Source organism: Nyctibius grandis, chromosome 6 (assembly GCF_013368605.1).
Source record: "Nyctibius grandis isolate bNycGra1 chromosome 6, bNycGra1.pri, whole genome shotgun sequence".
NCBI lineage: Eukaryota > Metazoa > Chordata > Aves > Nyctibiiformes > Nyctibiidae > Nyctibius > Nyctibius grandis.
The window spans coordinates 81,878,980-81,899,016 of record NC_090663.1 but is presented as its reverse complement, the minus strand read 5'-3'; the positions used below and the strand labels follow the sequence as shown (position 1 = coordinate 81,899,016).

At 36.7% G+C, this 20,037-nt stretch overlaps 1 protein-coding gene across 1 annotated transcript; it reads left to right on the top strand.

Moving 5' to 3' along the window:
• The first annotated feature begins 24 nt into the window (after window positions 1–24).
• Window positions 25–19,374, top strand: MYOZ2 (myozenin 2). Its single transcript, XM_068403900.1, has 6 exons — window positions 25–153; window positions 719–822; window positions 6,073–6,242; window positions 9,181–9,310; window positions 11,072–11,255; window positions 18,938–19,374. The coding sequence occupies exons 2-6, from the start codon at window positions 747–749 to the stop codon at window positions 19,167–19,169; spliced, it is 792 nt and encodes a 263-aa protein (XP_068260001.1). The 5' UTR covers window positions 25–153; window positions 719–746; the 3' UTR covers window positions 19,170–19,374.
• The last annotated feature ends 663 nt before the right edge of the window (window positions 19,375–20,037 follow it).

The window sequence follows — 20,037 nt, the reverse complement described above, 5'->3', positions numbered from 1 at the left end:
CCCCCAGTTTGTCTCGGTACTAGGCACCATGCAGACCCAAGCACAAGGGTAGAAACCATCCTGGACCAGGCAGGTCATCCCCATGCATAACTAACTCCTGAAGCTTCAACTAAAGGGTTGAGATCGCTTTTTTCAGCACAACAAAACAGTAGGGTAAGTGTATTGTTTCCTGAACTATTTTGACATTGTCTGTCCTACAAACTGTCAGATAAAAGACATTTATGTAACCTCTTGACTCTGCAATTAAAAAGATGCTTATTTTTTTACTTAGTCAGAAATGCACTTTCTTTAAAGATGCCAGAGCATCTCATTTAGTTCCTCAAAATCTTTATTAGATCAAGAAGTGTCAAAATGTAACATTTCTGAAATCATAAACCAAGATGTAATTAAAATACTGCTTATGAATTTACATCTTTTAATATAAAGTGTAGCTGTCAGAAGGCCTAGACCTCTGACACTGATTTTGCTACAGAATTTATGTAGCCAACTCAAAGTCCATTCCTTCGAATCTTCTATCCATCAGAACATGTCCTAGCACCTGTCTGCAAGCAAGAACTGCCAGTGCATTTTGCACAATTAGAAGTGCAGTATTTCTAAATCAGAAATAACTAACTTCACTATTCAGCCATTCTAACCAGGCTATTAGAAATTAAAGTTGGCTGAATCGTGCAAGCTAGCTCAACAATGTAAAAATTTGTTTGGTTTTTTTTTTTTTCAGCAAGGAAAAATCGTATCAGAAAATCACAATGTTATCACATTCTGCCATGGTCAAAGAGAGGAAACAACAAGCATCAGCCATTATGGATGAAATACACAGAAATGGTATAGCGCTGAACCCAGCTTACTGTATATGCCATGTCCTCTAGCCCTCCCTAATATATTTTTTTAATCATAGAGTTTAACTCTCTTACAGCTTTGTCTCTGGGTGTTCTGCCATAAATAATCTTGTGGGAGTTTCGTGCTGCCTATGGTAACTAATCCTTTTGTAGTTGCCTCTTTTCATTTGAAAGCTATTTTCAGATGAACAACTGCTGTGGAGGAATGAAGTAATCTAACAGCTGATGTACGTTCTGCTAGGATAGCCTTTCAGAATATTATTTGGGGTTAATAACATGACTTCATTCCATTTTAAAAGGCTATAATCTAAGAAATATGCTGATTTGTATCCTCTTTTTTTGCTCTGTTTCACTCTGCTTTTTTTATATGAATGATAAAAAGTTTTGAAACAAATGTTTACATCTCTGTTCCTTCCTCTCAACCTTTATCTCTGTAACTAACAAATCTCACTAGCATTTGGCAATTCTCCTCTAATGCAAAGCCACCAATTAATCTTATATGAAGAAATTTTACTTTTCTGTTGTTGCACTGATGAAAATGCAGACACTTATGAGAAGGTTGTTTGATTTTATAAAACACGTTCTTTAAATTACACTTCTAGTGTGACACCTTAAGAAGCAATTAACTCAGTTGGGAATACAAATCTGCTTGGCTTTCATTAGGTATGTGCTGGATGCTTTGGGAGATCCTTCCAATCCTCCCCATAAAGCCTCTTTTACCACCTACGTAAAAGATCAATATTTTAAAAGTGATAAGCACCCCGCAAGCCTCACTGAAAAAGCAGGGAGCTCCATTAATATTTAGAATTTATGAAAATAATACCACTCGCAGAAGATAAAACACTGAACATTAAATTCCAGTATTGAAAAACCTTTCTGTGGACTTTTGCTCCAAAGAATTTGGGGATGGTTTCTGTACTCACTGACAGTTGTGATTGCAGGAAGAGTAGGACAAGAGACAATGTTTTTAGAAAAAGAAGCTACGAGTTTCAGTGCCTGGTCCTAGTCCTTCTGATATTTCCATCGTTTTTTTTCTGTAATTTCTATTCCTAAGTAAACACCTCTTTCCATTCTCCACCGACACACACTTAAGTTTGAAAGTCAGTCTGCTCTTACAGATTTCATTACAACTCCATTTTTTTTTTTTGTATTGTGAACCCAAGCACTATACGTGCCTGAAACAGTCTATAAGCTCTTCAGAGCAAGAAAAAGAAAAAAAAAAAAGTCTTTCATACGTTCGTTTGGAACCAGCCATTTCACATGGTAAATGTTGCTGCTATTCATAGCAATACTAATAAATCTACCATACAGTCCTTGAATTCATTGGAGCTATTGGATAATCTGTGCTGATGCTTTGGCATTTGCCTCACATAATCTGTTCTTTTTATTATTTTCGTATTATCAGATTTGCTGTCAAGTTTAGATTCGTACACACAGACAGGCAGCTTATCCTACAAGATATGCTCTGACATGTGGCCACCGAAGGCAATACTAACTCTTTAAGTGTACATTCTACTTTTGCATCTTCTTTGGATGCCTGAGATATTTAAATGTTAAAAAATATGAAATTTCATTAAATGGGTGTGATAAGAGCCTGAAATTGTACAGTTATACAATGTCAGTTAAGGAACAGGAGGATAATCAAACCTGTAATCACAGGAAGTATATACTAGTTCTTTGGGACCAAATCTGAACAATTCTTGGAAAAATAAAGGTGAAATTTGGTATTTAAATTCAGCTCTATTAGTTTTTGACATGTTATTTTTCCCCTAATTGTTAATTCAACAAGCTTAACCCAAGAGCTGGAGGATGAACTGCTGTCTTTCTGGGTTTTGCATCACTGTTAGTAATGAAGGTCCTGCACCTAGTAATTACATAAAAATTAAATGTACTGTTTTATTACAATGCTTTCAGGTAAACAGTGAATCTCAGATTCCTTGTTAAAAGATATTCACAGCAGAAACAGTTGTTGATAACATACAAAATCAGCCAAGTTTTTATCAGTGTCTGAAAGATTACCAGTCTCTGGGTAATGACCAAAAGTCCACATCTCCTGTTGGCTTGTGGGACATGACTGTGTTTTAGAGATGTTCAACACATCATAAAATGCTGCAGGAATAGACACGAACTGTAAACCCTCTTATGGTCTCAGAAGAGAGACGGTAGTAGTAAGTGAGCGTGTAGATGTAGCGACCTCCCCAATGCCTTGGTTCTTCACTGGCAGACTTGGACTAATCATAATGTTTCTAAGACTACTTGGTAGAGGTAAACATGTCTGTAAATACATATGTTTAAAGAAGCCCTTGGAGTTCATCAGGTTAGCCCTCAATTACAGTTAAACCCCATGTCCAGTTCTATACTGTTTCTTAAATGCATTCTTCAGTATCTACATGATTAACTATCTTTCATGATATAGTTAAAAAAAAAATCTTATTTCTGATACTACAACAAACATACTATCTGATATTCATTATTAAAATTTATAATCCAGATTAAGGTATTTAGAAGATTGTAAACTGGAGGATTAAAGGGGGATTAGGCAGTGAATGCAGGAGGAAGTATATAAATCGTATTTAAATACAGTCTGTTATGATTTTAAGCACAGGACAAGGAAGGACTTGGCAGGAACAAATCAAGAAATGAAGCTAAAAGGTTAAGATTAGGATTAAACTATGAATTAAACTTCCACTATTAACTTACAACGCCCATTTATGACACTGATGTTCTCTTTCTATCCTCCTCTAAATGTCCTCCTTTTCTCATTCTTCATCACCTTTTCTGCACTGACACTGAAACAATCCCTAGACACATCATAAAACTAGACAGATGATTAGATTTTTAGTTGGCAAGGGATTCAAATGAACTTCACACTTATGTTTTTGGGATGCTGCCTGGATACACAATAGTACACAACTGTGGGTTACAAAGTACCTTGGAGCCTTCAGTTAACATTAACAAGAACAGTACGTATGCAAGGGAACAGCAAGGCCCAAAATAGTTAACATCCAGCGTGTCCCAGAAGAATACTGAGCGGTTTGGACAGAGATCTGCAATCACCTTGGCACCCCGATCTCTGAGGATGTACATACTACCCACTCTGTGAACAATGAAGAAAAGCTTTTTCTACATGAAAATGTTGCTGATTTGAGGGGGAAATTCCTTACTCATCACTAATATAAAACCATCTAACAGTCCATACCCCTGGCGTAATCTTGAGAAATGACAAAAACCAAAATATGACTTGCGGGTCTAAATTTCAGGCCACAGGCCAATCACTAGTGCACTTATCTCAACCACAGAGCCAAAACCCCAGCACTATCTGTCACTGATATGGCTACACTGGGCACGCTGAGTCATTTTCTTCCATGTTAAGAACTCTCTGTTTTGTAGTTACCTCTTAAATAACAGGAGGGTGTTCAGATTCTTTGCATATACTATTTTTAAAGCAGAAGTGCATGCGCCAGCTCACAACACAGTTAGCTTGCTTTTGCTCCAGTTAAATCTATTGCAAACATTCAATTGAAATCTGTATGAACAGCAGCGGATCAACAGTGATGCACTCCAGGGCCCACAAACTTGTTTGATTTGCTACATGGAAAACTCTTGTCTATACAGCTTCGGCTAAATATTTACTATACCTGTCTCAATTAAGTTTTCCTAAACATCAGCAAATCACACTGTTTTTCCAACATAAAGTTACTAGGAGACATATGCCATGTTGAACATATGACATTTATTCAAAATTAAACTCTGCGTACGCAATATTAACTTTGACATTAGGTACCTTCTGCAGTTAATTAATTTGTAATGTTAATTTTAAACTGGGCTTCCTGTGTGCTCGCTTTGGAAGCAAGATACAATGGCTTACACAGAATTTGCTTTCCTTTCATTTTAATGCATTAAAATACATGTCAAAGTTAAGAATTTTAAATCCTGTAAGAATATGTGAAGACTAGAATGTCTTATTATTAAAGAAATAACAGAATCTGACTTTGAGTAAGTGGATCAGAGAAACATATTAGACCATTGATACAATCCTCAAAGCATCTTCCTATTTTTCTTGCTGAAGTTAATGAACAACTGAGGAGAACAATTTCAACGAATAAAATGATAAAGTGGCAATAGGAATTATTTTCTTAAAAGTTCTGGTTTTACTATGCAATCCAGTTATTGTTATATTTGTTAAATTCTGCAACCTTCTAAGCAGAAACAAATTAGTAGAAAATAGTTTGTTCAGTGTTGAAGTTACTGCATTCTAAGGTTTAAGCTTTATCTATAGATTGAGGACATCCCGTGAGAGAGTTCAGCCACTAAGCAACAGCTTGCTCTTTGCCACCAGCACCCCAGTTTCCAGAACATTACCACGAAGATGACCAGTAGAGTTCCTGATATTTGGAGTTCTCCGTTTACAGTCCCATTGATCTCCCCCTTCCTCTGCGTTTTCATTTTCAAATCACCCAGGAGGTCACTAAAGACAAAGGAGTTTTTCCCCAGTAGTGAATAAAGTAATATTACATCTAGTAATTCAGCTTCCTCTTAGAGAGAATTAAAAACAAAATGTTCTAAATATATCAGCTCCTAGGAGTATGTTGTAATTCTTTGCTAGGGCTCTCATTTTCAACATCTTGAGCATTAGTTTGAAAGCTTCTTTAAAGATAGTTTAAAAATACTATTTAATATAGACTTTCTAATGCAAACTTTTTCTTAAAGTACAAAACATGCCCCAGATTTCAGAAGCAGGCAGAATATTAAAGAATAATTGAAAATAAAATGTTTATAAGCAATATGAAACTGGTAGGCATGTTTAAGAAGGGTTACCTACTCATCTGTCTAATGCAGGACATATAAAGCTAACTGAAGATTTGATGTGGGAACACTGGGGTCAGATGGAATTTTGTTCCTTGTTTCAGCAAAAGCCAGTTTTTACCAGTCTGCTATTAAGATGGTGTGTAGGACATTATAGACCTGATTTTGGTAACAGCTGAATGCCATTCAACTGAAGTAAATTTGGAGCCTGAGGTGCCTAGCATCTTAAAAAAAAAAACAAAACAGGTTTGTGGTGTTCAATATAATGCTCCAAAGTTTTGGAAGAATGATTCACTTCACTAACACCGTATGAAGCTATGTTATGTGTTAGATAAGTATGCATTAACATGTTGTTGGATTTCAGGTGTAGGGTATGCAGTATCAGGCATTTAAGAAAAACAGAGGTGTATATTTATCCATTGTATTGCAGTCTCACCCAGCTTAAACCTTGGGAAAAAAGTCAGCACCCCCAGAGATATCATGGTAGAGGAACTATCAACACTCAGCAACATAGGTGCAAGACTCTTCAAGAGACGTCAGCGGAGATCTGACAAATACACATATGAAAATTATCATTATGTCGCAAACAAGCCAAGAAATGTGAGTATTTTGTAATAACTTATTAATGAAACACAGTGAGACTAGCCTGGGGTTCCCTTGGTGCTCATGATACACGTTGTGCATGATTTATTTGTAGTTTCAGGAAGAATAAAAGAAAAATCCTGTACTAGAATGAGGCTAACATGAAGTGAGCCATTTGGATTTTACTGAGCTTTTATAGACAAATAAAAAAATCGGAAAGCCTTAATACTTAAGGACATCAGATTCAAATAATTCTCATTCAAATCCAACTCAGGTTATTAGTGATCGGAGTTCTTATCCTGTAAGAATTGGCTCATTGACTACTGAAAATTAACTAGTTAATGTCAAAATTAACTAGTTAATGATATTCAAAAGGTTGGAAGAAATAAAAGTCTGTTTCATGTAACCAGTAAGTATTTTGATCAAAACAGGTTGGTGGTCTCAGCGTGGTTCCCAGGCAGCAAAATGACTCTCACAACTGGCACTAATACACTTTTGGCCTGCCTCTCTCAACAGGGAGAAAAAGGAAAGTCAGTTTGTCACTGAAAGACAACAATTCTTTAAACTAGTCCTTCAGGAATTGGGCTAAAGCATTAGTGATAACCTGGGAATCCTCATGGCAGGAACTAAATGCACCCAGCGTTTGTCTCATCTGCAGCCTTTGCAAAATATTTAAACCTTTTGCTTAACCTCTGAAAACAGGGACAACATTCATAAATTTTACCCAACTCTCCAACATGCTGCAAGGTTCAATTATTTGAACATGAATACTCTATGCCCAGTCTAATACAGCACGTAACCAGCCCCTCTAACTTCAGTACTGTATTAAATTCTGCTTCTCAGTTACATGTACGCATCCCCACTGGTTTCAGATACAAAGGTACGCGACTAAAGAAGCAGACTTTGTCCCAGTACTTTTAAGCTGCATTGAAGGTGAAGAGAAATACATACTACAAAAGTTAATTATCATTAATTAACCTAGGAAATATTTCTTGTATAACAGCAATTCTCATTCCTGAAGCTTTTACAACTAATCACTGTATAGGTGGTGCTACGATTGTGTTAGCATCCAACCCCTACAGAATCCATACAATGACTTTGACTCAACTCTTCTTTAATCTTCACTTGGGCTAAGAAAAATTGTAACTATATGTACTGTATTGTTGTGACAGAATCTGAAGTTTGTATTGGTACAAATAGGAAACAAATAATTTATTAATCAGAACAGCAAAGCACCAAAGGGCTTACTCATATTATATTAAATTTTACTAAAGAAATCACACACATACTTGTAAATTAATCAGAAACAGTAAAATGAATGCAATTTGTTGACTCTAAAGAAACTTTTTGTCTCGTTGCATCTCATAAGGAAGCTTTGGGAGCAGACAATAAGAGAGGCATTTGCAATTTACCATTGTCCATGCTAACCAAAATGTTGAGGGATCTCACAACAGTCAGAGAGGCTATTATTGGAGCTGAGTTCAATACTTCCAATATCACAGCTGAAATCTCTAAAATATTTTTTTGTCCCTTCTTGAAGAAGGAATTCTCTATACTTTATTGACTGTAAAGGCAAATACATTTGTAATTCTGTGGCCTTTACATTTCCCATACAAAAAAATTAACGTTACTTGGGAAGAAAATTATGTCTTAATATCCCGTATCATAGAAGAAAAATTTTTATGGTTTTTTTTTTTTATGGTGCAGATATTTCAAATTTCTTTGGCCACTCACTGAACGGAAATTAAATCACACAGGGATCAAATGGGATCATGTTTGAGATTTGATAAATCTACCTTTTTAAAATAAATCTGCACAAAACTAATCCCATAAAAAAAACTCAATAACTCTATTGAGCACCCAAAACTATTATTAGAACATTATTATTTAGAAGCCCATCTATGAATACTGTCCCCCTAATTTCTCCCTCTATTGAGTATTAGAAGCTACACAGATAAAATCTGAGCACAACATCAATCTCATCAGAATCTCTGTATCCAGTTCCATACTTTTGCTACAAAGTCTGACAGGTCAGTTCCCCTCTAGTCTACTTCTTCCCACAAAAACACAGTACACATGCTGTACAGTCAGTATGACATTCTGACATGTGAAAAAAATGATGCCTCTTTGGTTTCTGTTCCCTTCCCTTAAATGCCTATTTAGCCACCACTTGTGTTGTCTTCATCATCTTTATGATTCTGCCTGCCAAAATTAATCCTTCTAACGTACTTCAGGATGGCTAGAAAATATACTGCCTTGATCTTCTTTTGTTTCAAATTTAAACAAGTATTTGTTTGCTTTCCTACTTTAAGAAACTCTTACTCTAAAACAGTCTATATTTAAATTGCCTTTGGCCTATGTGTCATAGCTAAAATAAGATACTGACTTCTTATGAGACTCTAATTCTATATTTACGCAACAATGATTAAGCCTTTGGATGCTTCCTTAGAACCGATGACCCAATAGGAAGGTGGAAAATAACAGCATATCATGAATCTCCAGAAAGTGACCTGCACTGAAGTTGTTATTACTATTACAAATAAAGGAAAAGAAAATGCCAAGCTGAATAATCAGTGCTTTGAAACTCAGATTGCTCAAACTTGCCCGGTTTCTTGAATCTTTAGGTAGCAAAGGTTCTCTGTCTGGCACACAATAGCTTCTAGCGTCTAGTGATCCAAGGGACACATTTTGCAGACTGCGTATCAATATTTAAATATCCCAAACTTAGGAAAAGGTCAGACAACTCAGCTGGATGGTTATAAGGCTTCCGGGGTCTTGTTGACCTAGCTCACAACACCTCTAAGCCTTTCAATAAAGCATTCACACACTTGTAATACAGACATTTAAAATTGTGCTGGGATATCACTCTTAACACTGAAAAATTATTCATTTTTACTTACATAGCCAATGTAAGAGAGTTGTGAATCTGTTTCATTTTATTTCTATTTGAATGCAGCGTGGAGAGCCCATACAGAGTGTTAAAATGGATGGCCTCAGTGTTGAAGGAATTCCCCAGCATGCCCCAATGACACCTCCTAACACACCTGATCCCCGGAGCCCACCACATCCTGACAACATTGCCCCAGGTAATATATGAGTTTACAGACACTAAATATGTTTAGTTCTCATTTCACAGCAGAGGAAGGACCTCTTATGAAAGAGTAACTTCAACACGAATTTGTTAACGGACTTACTAATAGAAATAATAAATTTGAGTCAGAGAACTAATCAGAATCTCCCACAGTAATGTAAAGTGGTGCTTTTCAGTTGCTTCTGTTCATTTTTAAAGATTTGATATACCTTTTGTACTACTTCTCCCTGAACTGAAAACATCTCTTAATATCAAGAGAGACTGCTCCTATATTTACTGGTCTTATAAACATTGAGAAACAGATCCTCAGATTTAAAACCAGATTAATATACTGATTTTTCTTTGCTAAACCTTTGCTTCTAATATGCAACACATTGCTCAGCAGTCTGAGAGTTAGCCATTGGAGTTCAATTACCCATAAACGTAAATCCAAAGTCACTGCAAGTTTTCCTAGAAACCTTTACAGAGGAGTAACTTAAAAAAAAACAGTTTATACAGCCAGAGGCAAATTCCTTTTTAAGTCCTTAACTGTGAGGGTATTGTTAACTTTATCTAAAGCAGTGAGCTACAAGGCAGCCTTATTTTGTATTCTTTAAAGACTAGAGAAGGCTAATTTGTTTTAATTAATTTATTCAGTGATATAGCCCTTCTTCCTGTTTATGAATTATCCATGAGCAGACTGTGGTTTTTACAAATTCTTTCTTTGTTCAGAATTACTCAATGCATGTTTTGTGCAGACCTTTTCCAGTCTATGTAAACTAGGTCAATGCTACTCTCTCAGTGACTGCTAAGACTCTGCACTTCCATTGGTCAAATACAACACAAACAGAGGTAATTTCCATTGCTAAGACATGATAGAAATCTTCAAGCCTTTCTTTAGGAAAAAAAGATCTGGCAAAAGGAGTAGATATTAAACCACAGAGTTTTTTTTAAGTTTATAGAAGGAAGCAGCATTAATTTAAAGAGCTAGATTTAGTGGGATAGTAAAAGGGTAGAATAGATTTCCTTCATTTTTCAAATAAATAGTAGATTTATGTATATATTTAAAAGGATAATCCCTTGCTGGTTTTAATTCTGAAAATTGTACATTAAGATCTGGCTTCCCCCCCCAATTTATTCCTGCCATATTGTGCTTGGCTTTAGAAGAAATCACACTGAATATGGAATTAATTTATTTAGTAAAATTTTGATCAGACCCCAATTCTCAGATGATTATTCAGAGAAAACAACTGATTCTTTACTTTTTCATATGATGAAAAGGACCAGAGAATCAAGTAGATAGGATGTCTTAAAGCATCTAAGGCAGAGGCAAAGACAAAAACTCCACTATAATAGCTGTGATCTTAACTCCTTTTTAATACTTTTGGAAAATCTCACCCAAAGACTCTAGAATTATCTTTGTTTTAATCAAAAGGCTGTTTTCAAAATCTTGTTGTTAATTCGACCCAAGGGCTGTGTAGCTACAGTTTGGTTTCAAACAAATGCTTAAAATGCTAGAAACAAATTTATATAAAAATAAAATAATCTTAGCCTCAAAAGATGGTGGAATACTCTGGAGCAGTTATCTACACTGCTACAAATCCCCCCCTGCCAGCTTTCTGTTTCTGTGTAGCACTGGCCAGGTGACTTGATTCAATTGTTCATTTTACCTAACTGGGAAATGATGGTATGTTACTTCCTAGTTACATGGGATGGTGGTAAAGAAGCAGAAAATGCAAAGTATTATTATAATGGTTTTGCCTTGATCGCCTTGCAGGATATTCTGGACCACTGAAAGAAATTCCTCCTGAAAAGTTCAACACTACTTCTGTGCCAAAGTATTATCAGTCTCCCTGGATAGAAGCCATTAGGGATGATCCAGAGCTGCTGGAAGCTTTATATCCTAAACTTTTTAAACCTGAATCAAAGCCAGAACTGCCTGACTACAGGAGCTTTAACAGGTAATTCTGAATGGACACTGAATTTTACAGTGCAGAGAAATTACTATGAAATCTTTCCACCAGCTGTTAAAAAACCTACCACCTGTGTTTGCAAGTATATGCATAAACACACACACAGATTACAAGTGGCAAACAAGAACATTAAGGAGAAAACTAGTCTCTCTCTAAAGTATGGACCCAAAATTAAATTGTAGAACCAGGAATGTAAGATGAATTGTTGAAAATATTGAAAGAAAGAAAGAAAGAAAGAAGTTATCAGAATCCAGTGTATTCAATAAATGTGAAACAGGCTATAGCAATGCTTCAAACTCCTTTCAGTATTTCTGTTGTTGACTGTAGTAGGTACAGGATCTTAAGATTTACCAGGGAAATTCTCAGTCAAAACTTCGTAAGCTGTATAACACAAACCACTTTTTTTTTTTCTAATACAGCTAACCTGGCTTGGTTTTTAGGCAGTGATAGTGCAATGAACTTTATTCTTCAACCAATCCCTCACACCAAATAGTTAGCAGATTGCATATTTTATTGCTTTCAACATTTTTTTATATCTTTGACAACCTTTGGTAACAAATTAACAGATAAAACATTACAAGCAGACTTAAAAAACCTTTGAAGTAGAACAGGACCTAAGAGTGAAGTTACTTACATAGTAACTAGTATACCAAGGTTTTCAGTAGAACTTCTAGATACATGGATAATACTGGGTTTTGAACTACTTTTAAAGTTTTAAATCACATCCCTACTTAAGTCATTTTGCTTGCATTCATACCATTCACACTATTGTTATTTACTGAAGTTATGGACAATATTTCCCTAAATAACCCCTGCTGAGTTCCAGACAGCTGAGCCAAACCAAAACCGTTCCTCAAAACACCAGACAGCAATCTATTGGAAAAGAAAACGGCTCATGGCAATATAAACTTAGAGAAAAATACCACAAACAACACTTGTGTTCCTGACATTGAGGTGGGCCTCAACTATGAGTGCAAGGACTAAAGAATTACACAATGCAACATCAAAATTGGCACTACGGACACGACACTAATCCTGTTTTCTTATCAGCAATATACATTGCCATGTTAATAATTAAGTCTGCGTGGCACAACTCTTCTCAGCAGACAAAACAGCAAATACAAGTCAGAGAGATGTGCCACAGCTGCTAACACTGGAACAGTAACAGCACAGTTTATGTACTATGGCTATTGTAACTGGGGGAAAAAAAAAAAAAAAAAAAAATCAAAAAAATGCCAGATACATATACATGGAATAGAGACAGAATCAGTTGTCCCTCTCACAAGAGAGATTCTCAGTCCAGCCATGCGAGTCATTACTGTGAAAGACAGGATCAGACAGGGTACAGAGGCCCCATTAATAGGCGTACGTGTCTTGAGATAGTATCTGATAGCTTCTGTGTGGATTTTTAGCTGAGCTGTGGTTCCATATTCTGTTAGTTATCCCCTTTACAACACTAACTGTTCAGATTTCTTTCTATGAAGATTTTCTCTATGTACGACATGGCAGAACTGTGGCTCACCACAGTTCAAATTTCTTGAACATATGTGCATTCATAGAAGGGAAAGGTCAATAGTATCCCTTGTAGCTACCATAAAAACCTAAAACCTGGCACATAAATCCAGATCCAGACTGTGAAATCGGTAAACTTAAAACATACAGCATACAAATATAATCCACCACAACTCCCCTTCTCATGGAAAAAAATCCACATCCAGAAAAAAATAAAAGGATGCCTAGTGGACCTAGAAAAGCTGTTACATACAGTACACTCAGATTTATGTTTTCCAGCAAGGAGTAGATCCATGTCTTCACTTAGCCCACACCCAGGGCTAAACAATAACAGTTGCTTTCTCACCCAACGTCCCTTCCCCAACCAAGAAAGGGAATTGGGAAAAGGAGAGAGACTCGTGGGTTAAAGTTAAACAAATTTAATAAAATAAAGAAACAAATATCAATGATAATACAAAACACACAAAATTATACTTAACTACAGAGTGCTGGCAAGTTGCTCCAGGAGTAGCAATCTTTGAGAATACTGAGGAGTGAAGAGAGGAGATCAAAAAAAAACCCCTCTTTGCTAGCAAGCTTTGCCTTTTGTAGTGAACTTGATGTTAATGACATAGAATACACCTGTGGGCCAGCCTAGGCCAGCTGCCCTTGATCACCACGGCTGGCCACAAACCAAAACAAAATCTAACAGAAACTTGCTTCTATAAATTTTATCCCATGGAACCAGAACAATCCAAAAAGAAATTGAGAATCTGCAAAATTTAAATTCAAGATACTAACCTCTTGGAGAGGATTTTACACCCATGACTTAGGTGTCTACACTCCTGAAAATGCATGGGAGAGTGGGGTGTCTGATTATGGGATTCAAAACAGACAGCACACTGCATGCCAAGCTAACCAACAGAAAACATTACAGAGAAGGCTATTTGTGACTTAAATTTCTCTTTGCTATGGCCGTCAGCACCTAATTCTGTCTGCCTATCTTCAGGTCAGGGCTAGATTAAGATCTTTCTTTCCAAAAATAGAGCCGGGGTCACATGTATTCTTTTAAAATTTGTATAGACATTCCTAGAATGTGGCCAGCCTGGATTTATTTCTTCAGGAATGTCAGACCCTGAATAGAGGTGTAACAACCTGGTTTCTGGCTCTTCCCCGGAAGAGGTGGGAACACTCTTCACTTCCCTTATTAAGACCTGTGCCATAGTACAGAAAATAATAAACCTCTTTAGGCTAGAGGGAGTACACATCTTTCTCTAGCTGAACAATTAAGAAACTCACTTGGGGAAAGAGACACCTGGGCCTACATCTGAGTCCCCAGATCTTTCAATGCACTTACTTTAATTACTGGTTACAGTAAATTAAACCAACAGATTTAGGAGCAGAAAACAGGACTACATTTCTCTGCTATTAGTTATGTGGCCTGATGTCTAGGCTAAGAGTCCTACTCTGTCTAAAACAAGTAATTTTTTAATTCTGGGTAGCGTTTTTGCTGGAATATTATATGTGTGCAGTTAGATCCACTCTTACAAAAGATGTCCTCAGACTAAAGAGAATCCAACTCTCTTGCAGAACAGCTCTGGTCACAGACATACTATTATTTGACACAGAGGTTCAACACTAACAGCCATGGATTTTGAGAGAAAGGACAATGATGTGCTATTTTGCTCAAAGCTTGCTGCAGTAGCATATTATGCATGTTCTGAAGCATGTAAGTTTTAGGCAAAAGATTATTAATTAGAGATTCACAGATGAGCTTTGGTTTAAGATAGGTGCAGCTGCCAGTATAGCTAAGATAAAGGCAGATCTGAGCATTTGTATAAGGAAAATGCTAAGCACCTGAAGAATTTAGCAGCCTATGGGCTTTGCACATAAGGTGAGATATCTCTTTGGACTTCTGTATCTAGATCCTACTAAGTCATTCTGTGAATCTAGGTCACAGCATCCTTGACTTCTTTAATTGCAGTCTTGGAGAGAAAGCAAATGATACTCTATTAAACAATTAAAGTGCAATATAATGGCCCCATTTTGTTATCAGTGAGGGTATCAATCAAGGCTCTCTATCATGCTTCATGATTCAATAAAGTGCCATTATGTTTGTTCTCCTGCAAAACACTAGTACAGTCATCGCTAGTCAGGAGAGGGTGTGGTTAACAGTAAGGGTGATGCACAGGACTCCCAAAGGAAACAGGCCTGAGATTCTTCCCAGTTCATTCACCGGTATCTGTTAAAACAGCACTCAGACTTTACAGGCCATATTCAGGTTCCTTTCAGCTTTCCTTGTTACACAACAAACTGTAAAAGCAACACAACTTTACCAGCTAGGGATGTCTGATGTGTTGGAACAGATGCGCACATGCATGGTTTAAAAGTATATTCAGCACTAAACAGCATTCAGATTTTTTTTTTCCACTGACAGCAATGAAGAGGCGACTCTGGGCTCTGTGGCAGTGCAATTTTTATAATAGTAGCAGAATCAGAACTAAGGAATTCATAGAGGTATTAGTTGGGGTTTAGTATGCATTTTATGCTGCAGTGATCTTGAGGTGCTGGCAGGTCAGTGAAGGAAGAAGCGGTGGTAGAAGACGTCAAGCGCATTTGCCTTCTGGGGCAGGGCTTTCTGTGAGACAGCCAGTAATGGTTTAATAGCACACAGCACTAGACAGCGTGCATGATCAGAGAAACTGGATTCTGAGGATCTCTGAATAGATGGTTCAGATGAGGCTACCCTTCCTCCTCCTGGATGAAAGTGAATCTGTACTAGCAGAGAAATGCTGCAGAACAGAGCCACGCCATCTGATTTCTCTTGGAGATTAATTCCTGTTAGGATTGAAGAACTATTTACTGGTGAAAAAATTTCTCGCCTCTTTTACCAGTGTGGAAGCACCTAGTAATCATCTGTGGGAAAGAGAGCATGAATCTACATTTGTTCAGGAGTTCGTAATATTAGTTAAATTAGTACCTTTATTCCACCCGCTTTCCTGGAGCTGGATAAAACGTCAAAGGTAGGGTTATGAGTAACATACAAAGCACTACATCTTACTCACATAAGGCAAGCAAGTCTGACTAGTTCTGCGTCTCCTACCAGATAAATTCTTGCTCAGGTTTCTCAATTCCCAAAGACTACTGTTTCAAAACCCCTACAGGAATCCAGTCCATCTGGACTGGGCTCTGTTTTTATTGATTAATGGATTCTGAACTCGATTGTAAAAATGCTGAGATCCAGAGCCTTGAAGGAATTTTGGGTGCTAACTTGAAGTGATGTGAGATTAGTGGAAGCTGAGTGCTTAGCCGGTTCTTTAGCACCTAAAGACCTCTGCAAAACTGGCATTAGCTCGTGCACTAAGCTACCATGAAGCTCTGAGCATTTTGCAGGGTCAGGTTCTTTGCTCCTATGTCTCCTTTTTGCACAGAATTAACAACAAGCAGAAGGTTCTAAGAATGACAGTCCCATTTTAAAATGTGAAATTCACGTTTTTTTGTAATTATGTAATTGAAGGTGCTAATCCAATACGGTTAAAACATTTCTTCAGACTTTCCCAAATAATCAACTCCAAGTAGTCTCCTATGTTGAGACAATATAATGTTCAGTAAGAAAGACTACAGGGAAAAAAAAAAAAGAAGCCCTGCTAAAATAACAGCTAAAAATAAACATGGTTGTGCCTGCTATTGTTAAATCATGCACCTACTTTTTAGGAATATGCAAAGTGAATATTTAACAATCTCTTACACTTCCTGGTGCCACTTCCTATGGCTCTGAACCAGCATTTCCACCCTTATTATGAGCAATGACTACTGGAATTTTTTACACATGAGATCTAGGCTTCTAGGCAATGAATCAGAGCTCAAGTGACACAGTTGATGTGCGCACAACACAGGTCATTACAACACCATGTTGTCAGACAAGTTATTGCTCACAAAAATATACTGCTGTTGTAAAGGAAAATTAACATCTCTTAGCCAATTACTGTACTCTCCTTTATGTCGATCATCACGTGCTTCTGCCTAGCATGCAGGAATGCACACTTCTCCAAGGCCAGACTTTGTACAGGAACTACAAGGGGTTTTTTCCCACAAAAGATACTTGAATTTCCATAGAACGCCCTCCTGTTTCTGTTGCCTACAGAAACATAATATATTTAAAACCCAAAAATACTACAAAGAGGAAGTTTTACACTACAGAATTGTTTTGCATTTTATACAGCTATTATTGTTCTGTTCATATTGATTATCCCTTTAATTTACATATTGATGAAAATTAAATATTACAACAATGTGAGATGTGTGCCTTAATTAGAGCAGCAATTAAAACAATCTTTATTATCCTGTAAGATGTAGATCACTACATTCACTCTGTGCCAATTACCAAGCAATTATTTTTAATCAGTATCATACAGTATCCAATTTGACATTGTGGCCTAGAAGACAGTTTCACAAGAGAAGCTTGATACCACAGGCACTTTGTATAAAGAATTTCCTTTGACCTCAAGAGAGTTTAATGCCTAGACCGGCTGCTGCTGCAAAATCTTGTCTTATCTTCATTTGAGAAACAGTTTTAGAGCTTAATCCAAAGCAGCGCTCTTCTCTCAGTAAGTGTGCATGCCCAGAACTTTCATTATTTTTTATATCTTACAGGATTGACCCTTTGGAGTTAACGCCATCCCCTTCAGCTGCTTGTACTGAAATTCAGTGAATTATCTGTGTAATGATAAAGCAGTACCATTTCTTCGAGGTCACAGATTAATTTTTCTGAATTAATCTCTTTTTTTGGTGTGTGCGCACTTAATTCTCCCTAGGTTTTGTTTTATCTATAGTTATGTTGTTGAAAATCCTAGTCAGACCTTCAAAGGATCTCTTTTCATTTCTGTTGGTATTAATTTCTCTGTGTTTCTGCTATAATACCTGGAGCAACTGGAAATATATACCAGCAGATCTGTTGTTTTGTATCAAACACACAAAACCTACCAAGGCTGGTGAAATTCCATTTCAACAAAAATTCATTTTCACATGCCACTATGTATCTAGCTTTGAAGAAATCAGGTGCTCATGTGTAGCTTAAAAATCTTACACCCTTAACTGGCCAGAATATATCCCAGCAAAGTTCTACAGCCCATCAAAATGCAGAGCACGTATAATAGTCTGTTTGGTCATGTTTGCTTATACAAAGGAGTCTGAAAAAAGTGACAGAAAAACTCAGGGTTTTTTTTTTCCAGCCTAGAAACCTGCAAATATAGAAGAATCATGGGAGGTGTTTGGAAATACTGTTGTTTTAAAATATTTGCAAATGTATGTAACAGTCAGTTCCTGCTTAGTATTTCTTATCTTTTAGTTTCTCAGGCTTATCGCCTGAGGGAATATTTACATTTAAATAACATGAAAAATACTGGCTGAAGACTAGGGACCAATTTCAGCCAGTGTTTCAAGGTTAGTTACATAAACATTTTCTTCAGAAACAAAGCTGGTATAAAAAGTCCTCACCCATTCCCCTCCTTTCCAGAGCCTGTTGTCTTTGGCTGTTCCTTTCTACTTCACATTATGATTTACTGCCTCCTCATTTGTATTGCTACAATTGTTTGAGTGTAATGATATAAACCAGATTGCTGAAATAATTTGGATTTTAAAATGCTCCTTTGTTTTGAAGGGTCTTTGTTTAACCCAAAAGTGACCCAAGTTTATAGCACAACCCGCATACATTCTAACTGGTACAACAATATGGTGCTGAAATATAGTGTAGTGGGAAGAACAAGCAACTGGGGATAGGAGAAAACGGGGTGAGAACTTCCTAAACTAATTACTTTCTAGAGAGAATATGTTGAACTGTGTTTTCAGATTTATCAACTTATCACCAACAAAATAAGTTTAGTAACTGTGACTCACCAATGACAAGTTTTTCTTGCAACATCTTTTTCCCTCGGCTTTTCCATCCATTTGCATTTTGAAGAAGGCTGAAGGCTTTATCTAAGGGAAAATAAATTGGATCTTAAAGAGAATTTGCCAGAAAAACAATCAGAATACTTCTCCCAAAAGCTTGAAAATGTAAACAATAAATTATACCAAATCTGTATAATTAAAATAGCTTCTGTTCTTTTCAGGTCCTTGGAGGAAAAGAAAACAGGTATTTTTAAAATCACATTTTACTTTTATTTCTCTAATATCTACAGAGTTGCCACTCCCTTTGGTGGTTTTGAAAGAGCATCAAAGCTGGTTAAATTCAAGGTACCAGATTTTAATCTACTGATGCTAAATGATCCCAGATTCATGATCCTTGCAAACCCTCTTGCTGCCAGAAGATCCTTCAATAGGACTCCTAAAGGATGGACGTCTGAGAATATTCCTGTAGTGTTCATTCAGCCTTCGGATTCCAACACTGTTCCAGAAACAGAGGACCTGTGAGAGAAGCTGTACTCTACATCGTAAAAATGCTGAAAGCTGCACATCCATGTATCTTTGGTCCAAATGTTACTGTAGGCTACTGACAAAATTTTTCCTTGGCAGCTGGAGTATAAGTAATAATGTCTGATGCAGTATCTCTTTTCTGGCACCTAGTTTCATCTACAGACATAACATAAATAAAGCAATTTGGCAAATGTGACTGAGATATTTTCTATTTGTGTTTATATGTTTTTCTTTTACTTCAGCAAAAACAACAATATTTCTAAAATCTTTGCTTGTCATTTAAGAATAAGTGTATTAAGGAAGAAAAGTGACACTACTATCAAGGGATATGATTTGATGGGTATGCTGATTACGGTAAAACAACCAAGCAATACCACAACAGTGCACTCTGCACTCCAAGTATTGTCTGCTCAAGATAAGCTCTGACAAATCAACCTTTTTTCCCAATCCTGCTTTCAGCCAAAGTTAAGAATTTTGTCATTACTTCAGTGACTGCAAGTTTAGGCCATTTTCCTCCTTTCTGACTCTTAGCTTTAATTATGGACGTCAATATCCATGTCACCTGGATTTGTTTACAGAAAATGCAGTACATTTGGCAATGACAAACAAAGATTACATAGTGGTATGAAAAAGTACAGAGGTATTTCCTGGATAAGTTTAGAATGTTTGTGTTAATCACAACTAAAAAACCACCAATGACTGGTTATGTCAAACATACCAAATTAGTATCACTGAGCTATGTTGTAACAAATGATTTTGTTACTAGAGAGAAATTTCATACATCTTTTCCCATAGTATATACTGGGACCTAAAAGCATGCGAGTTTTCTTGCTCTTGATATGCTGGCAAGCTCTGACATTTCAGA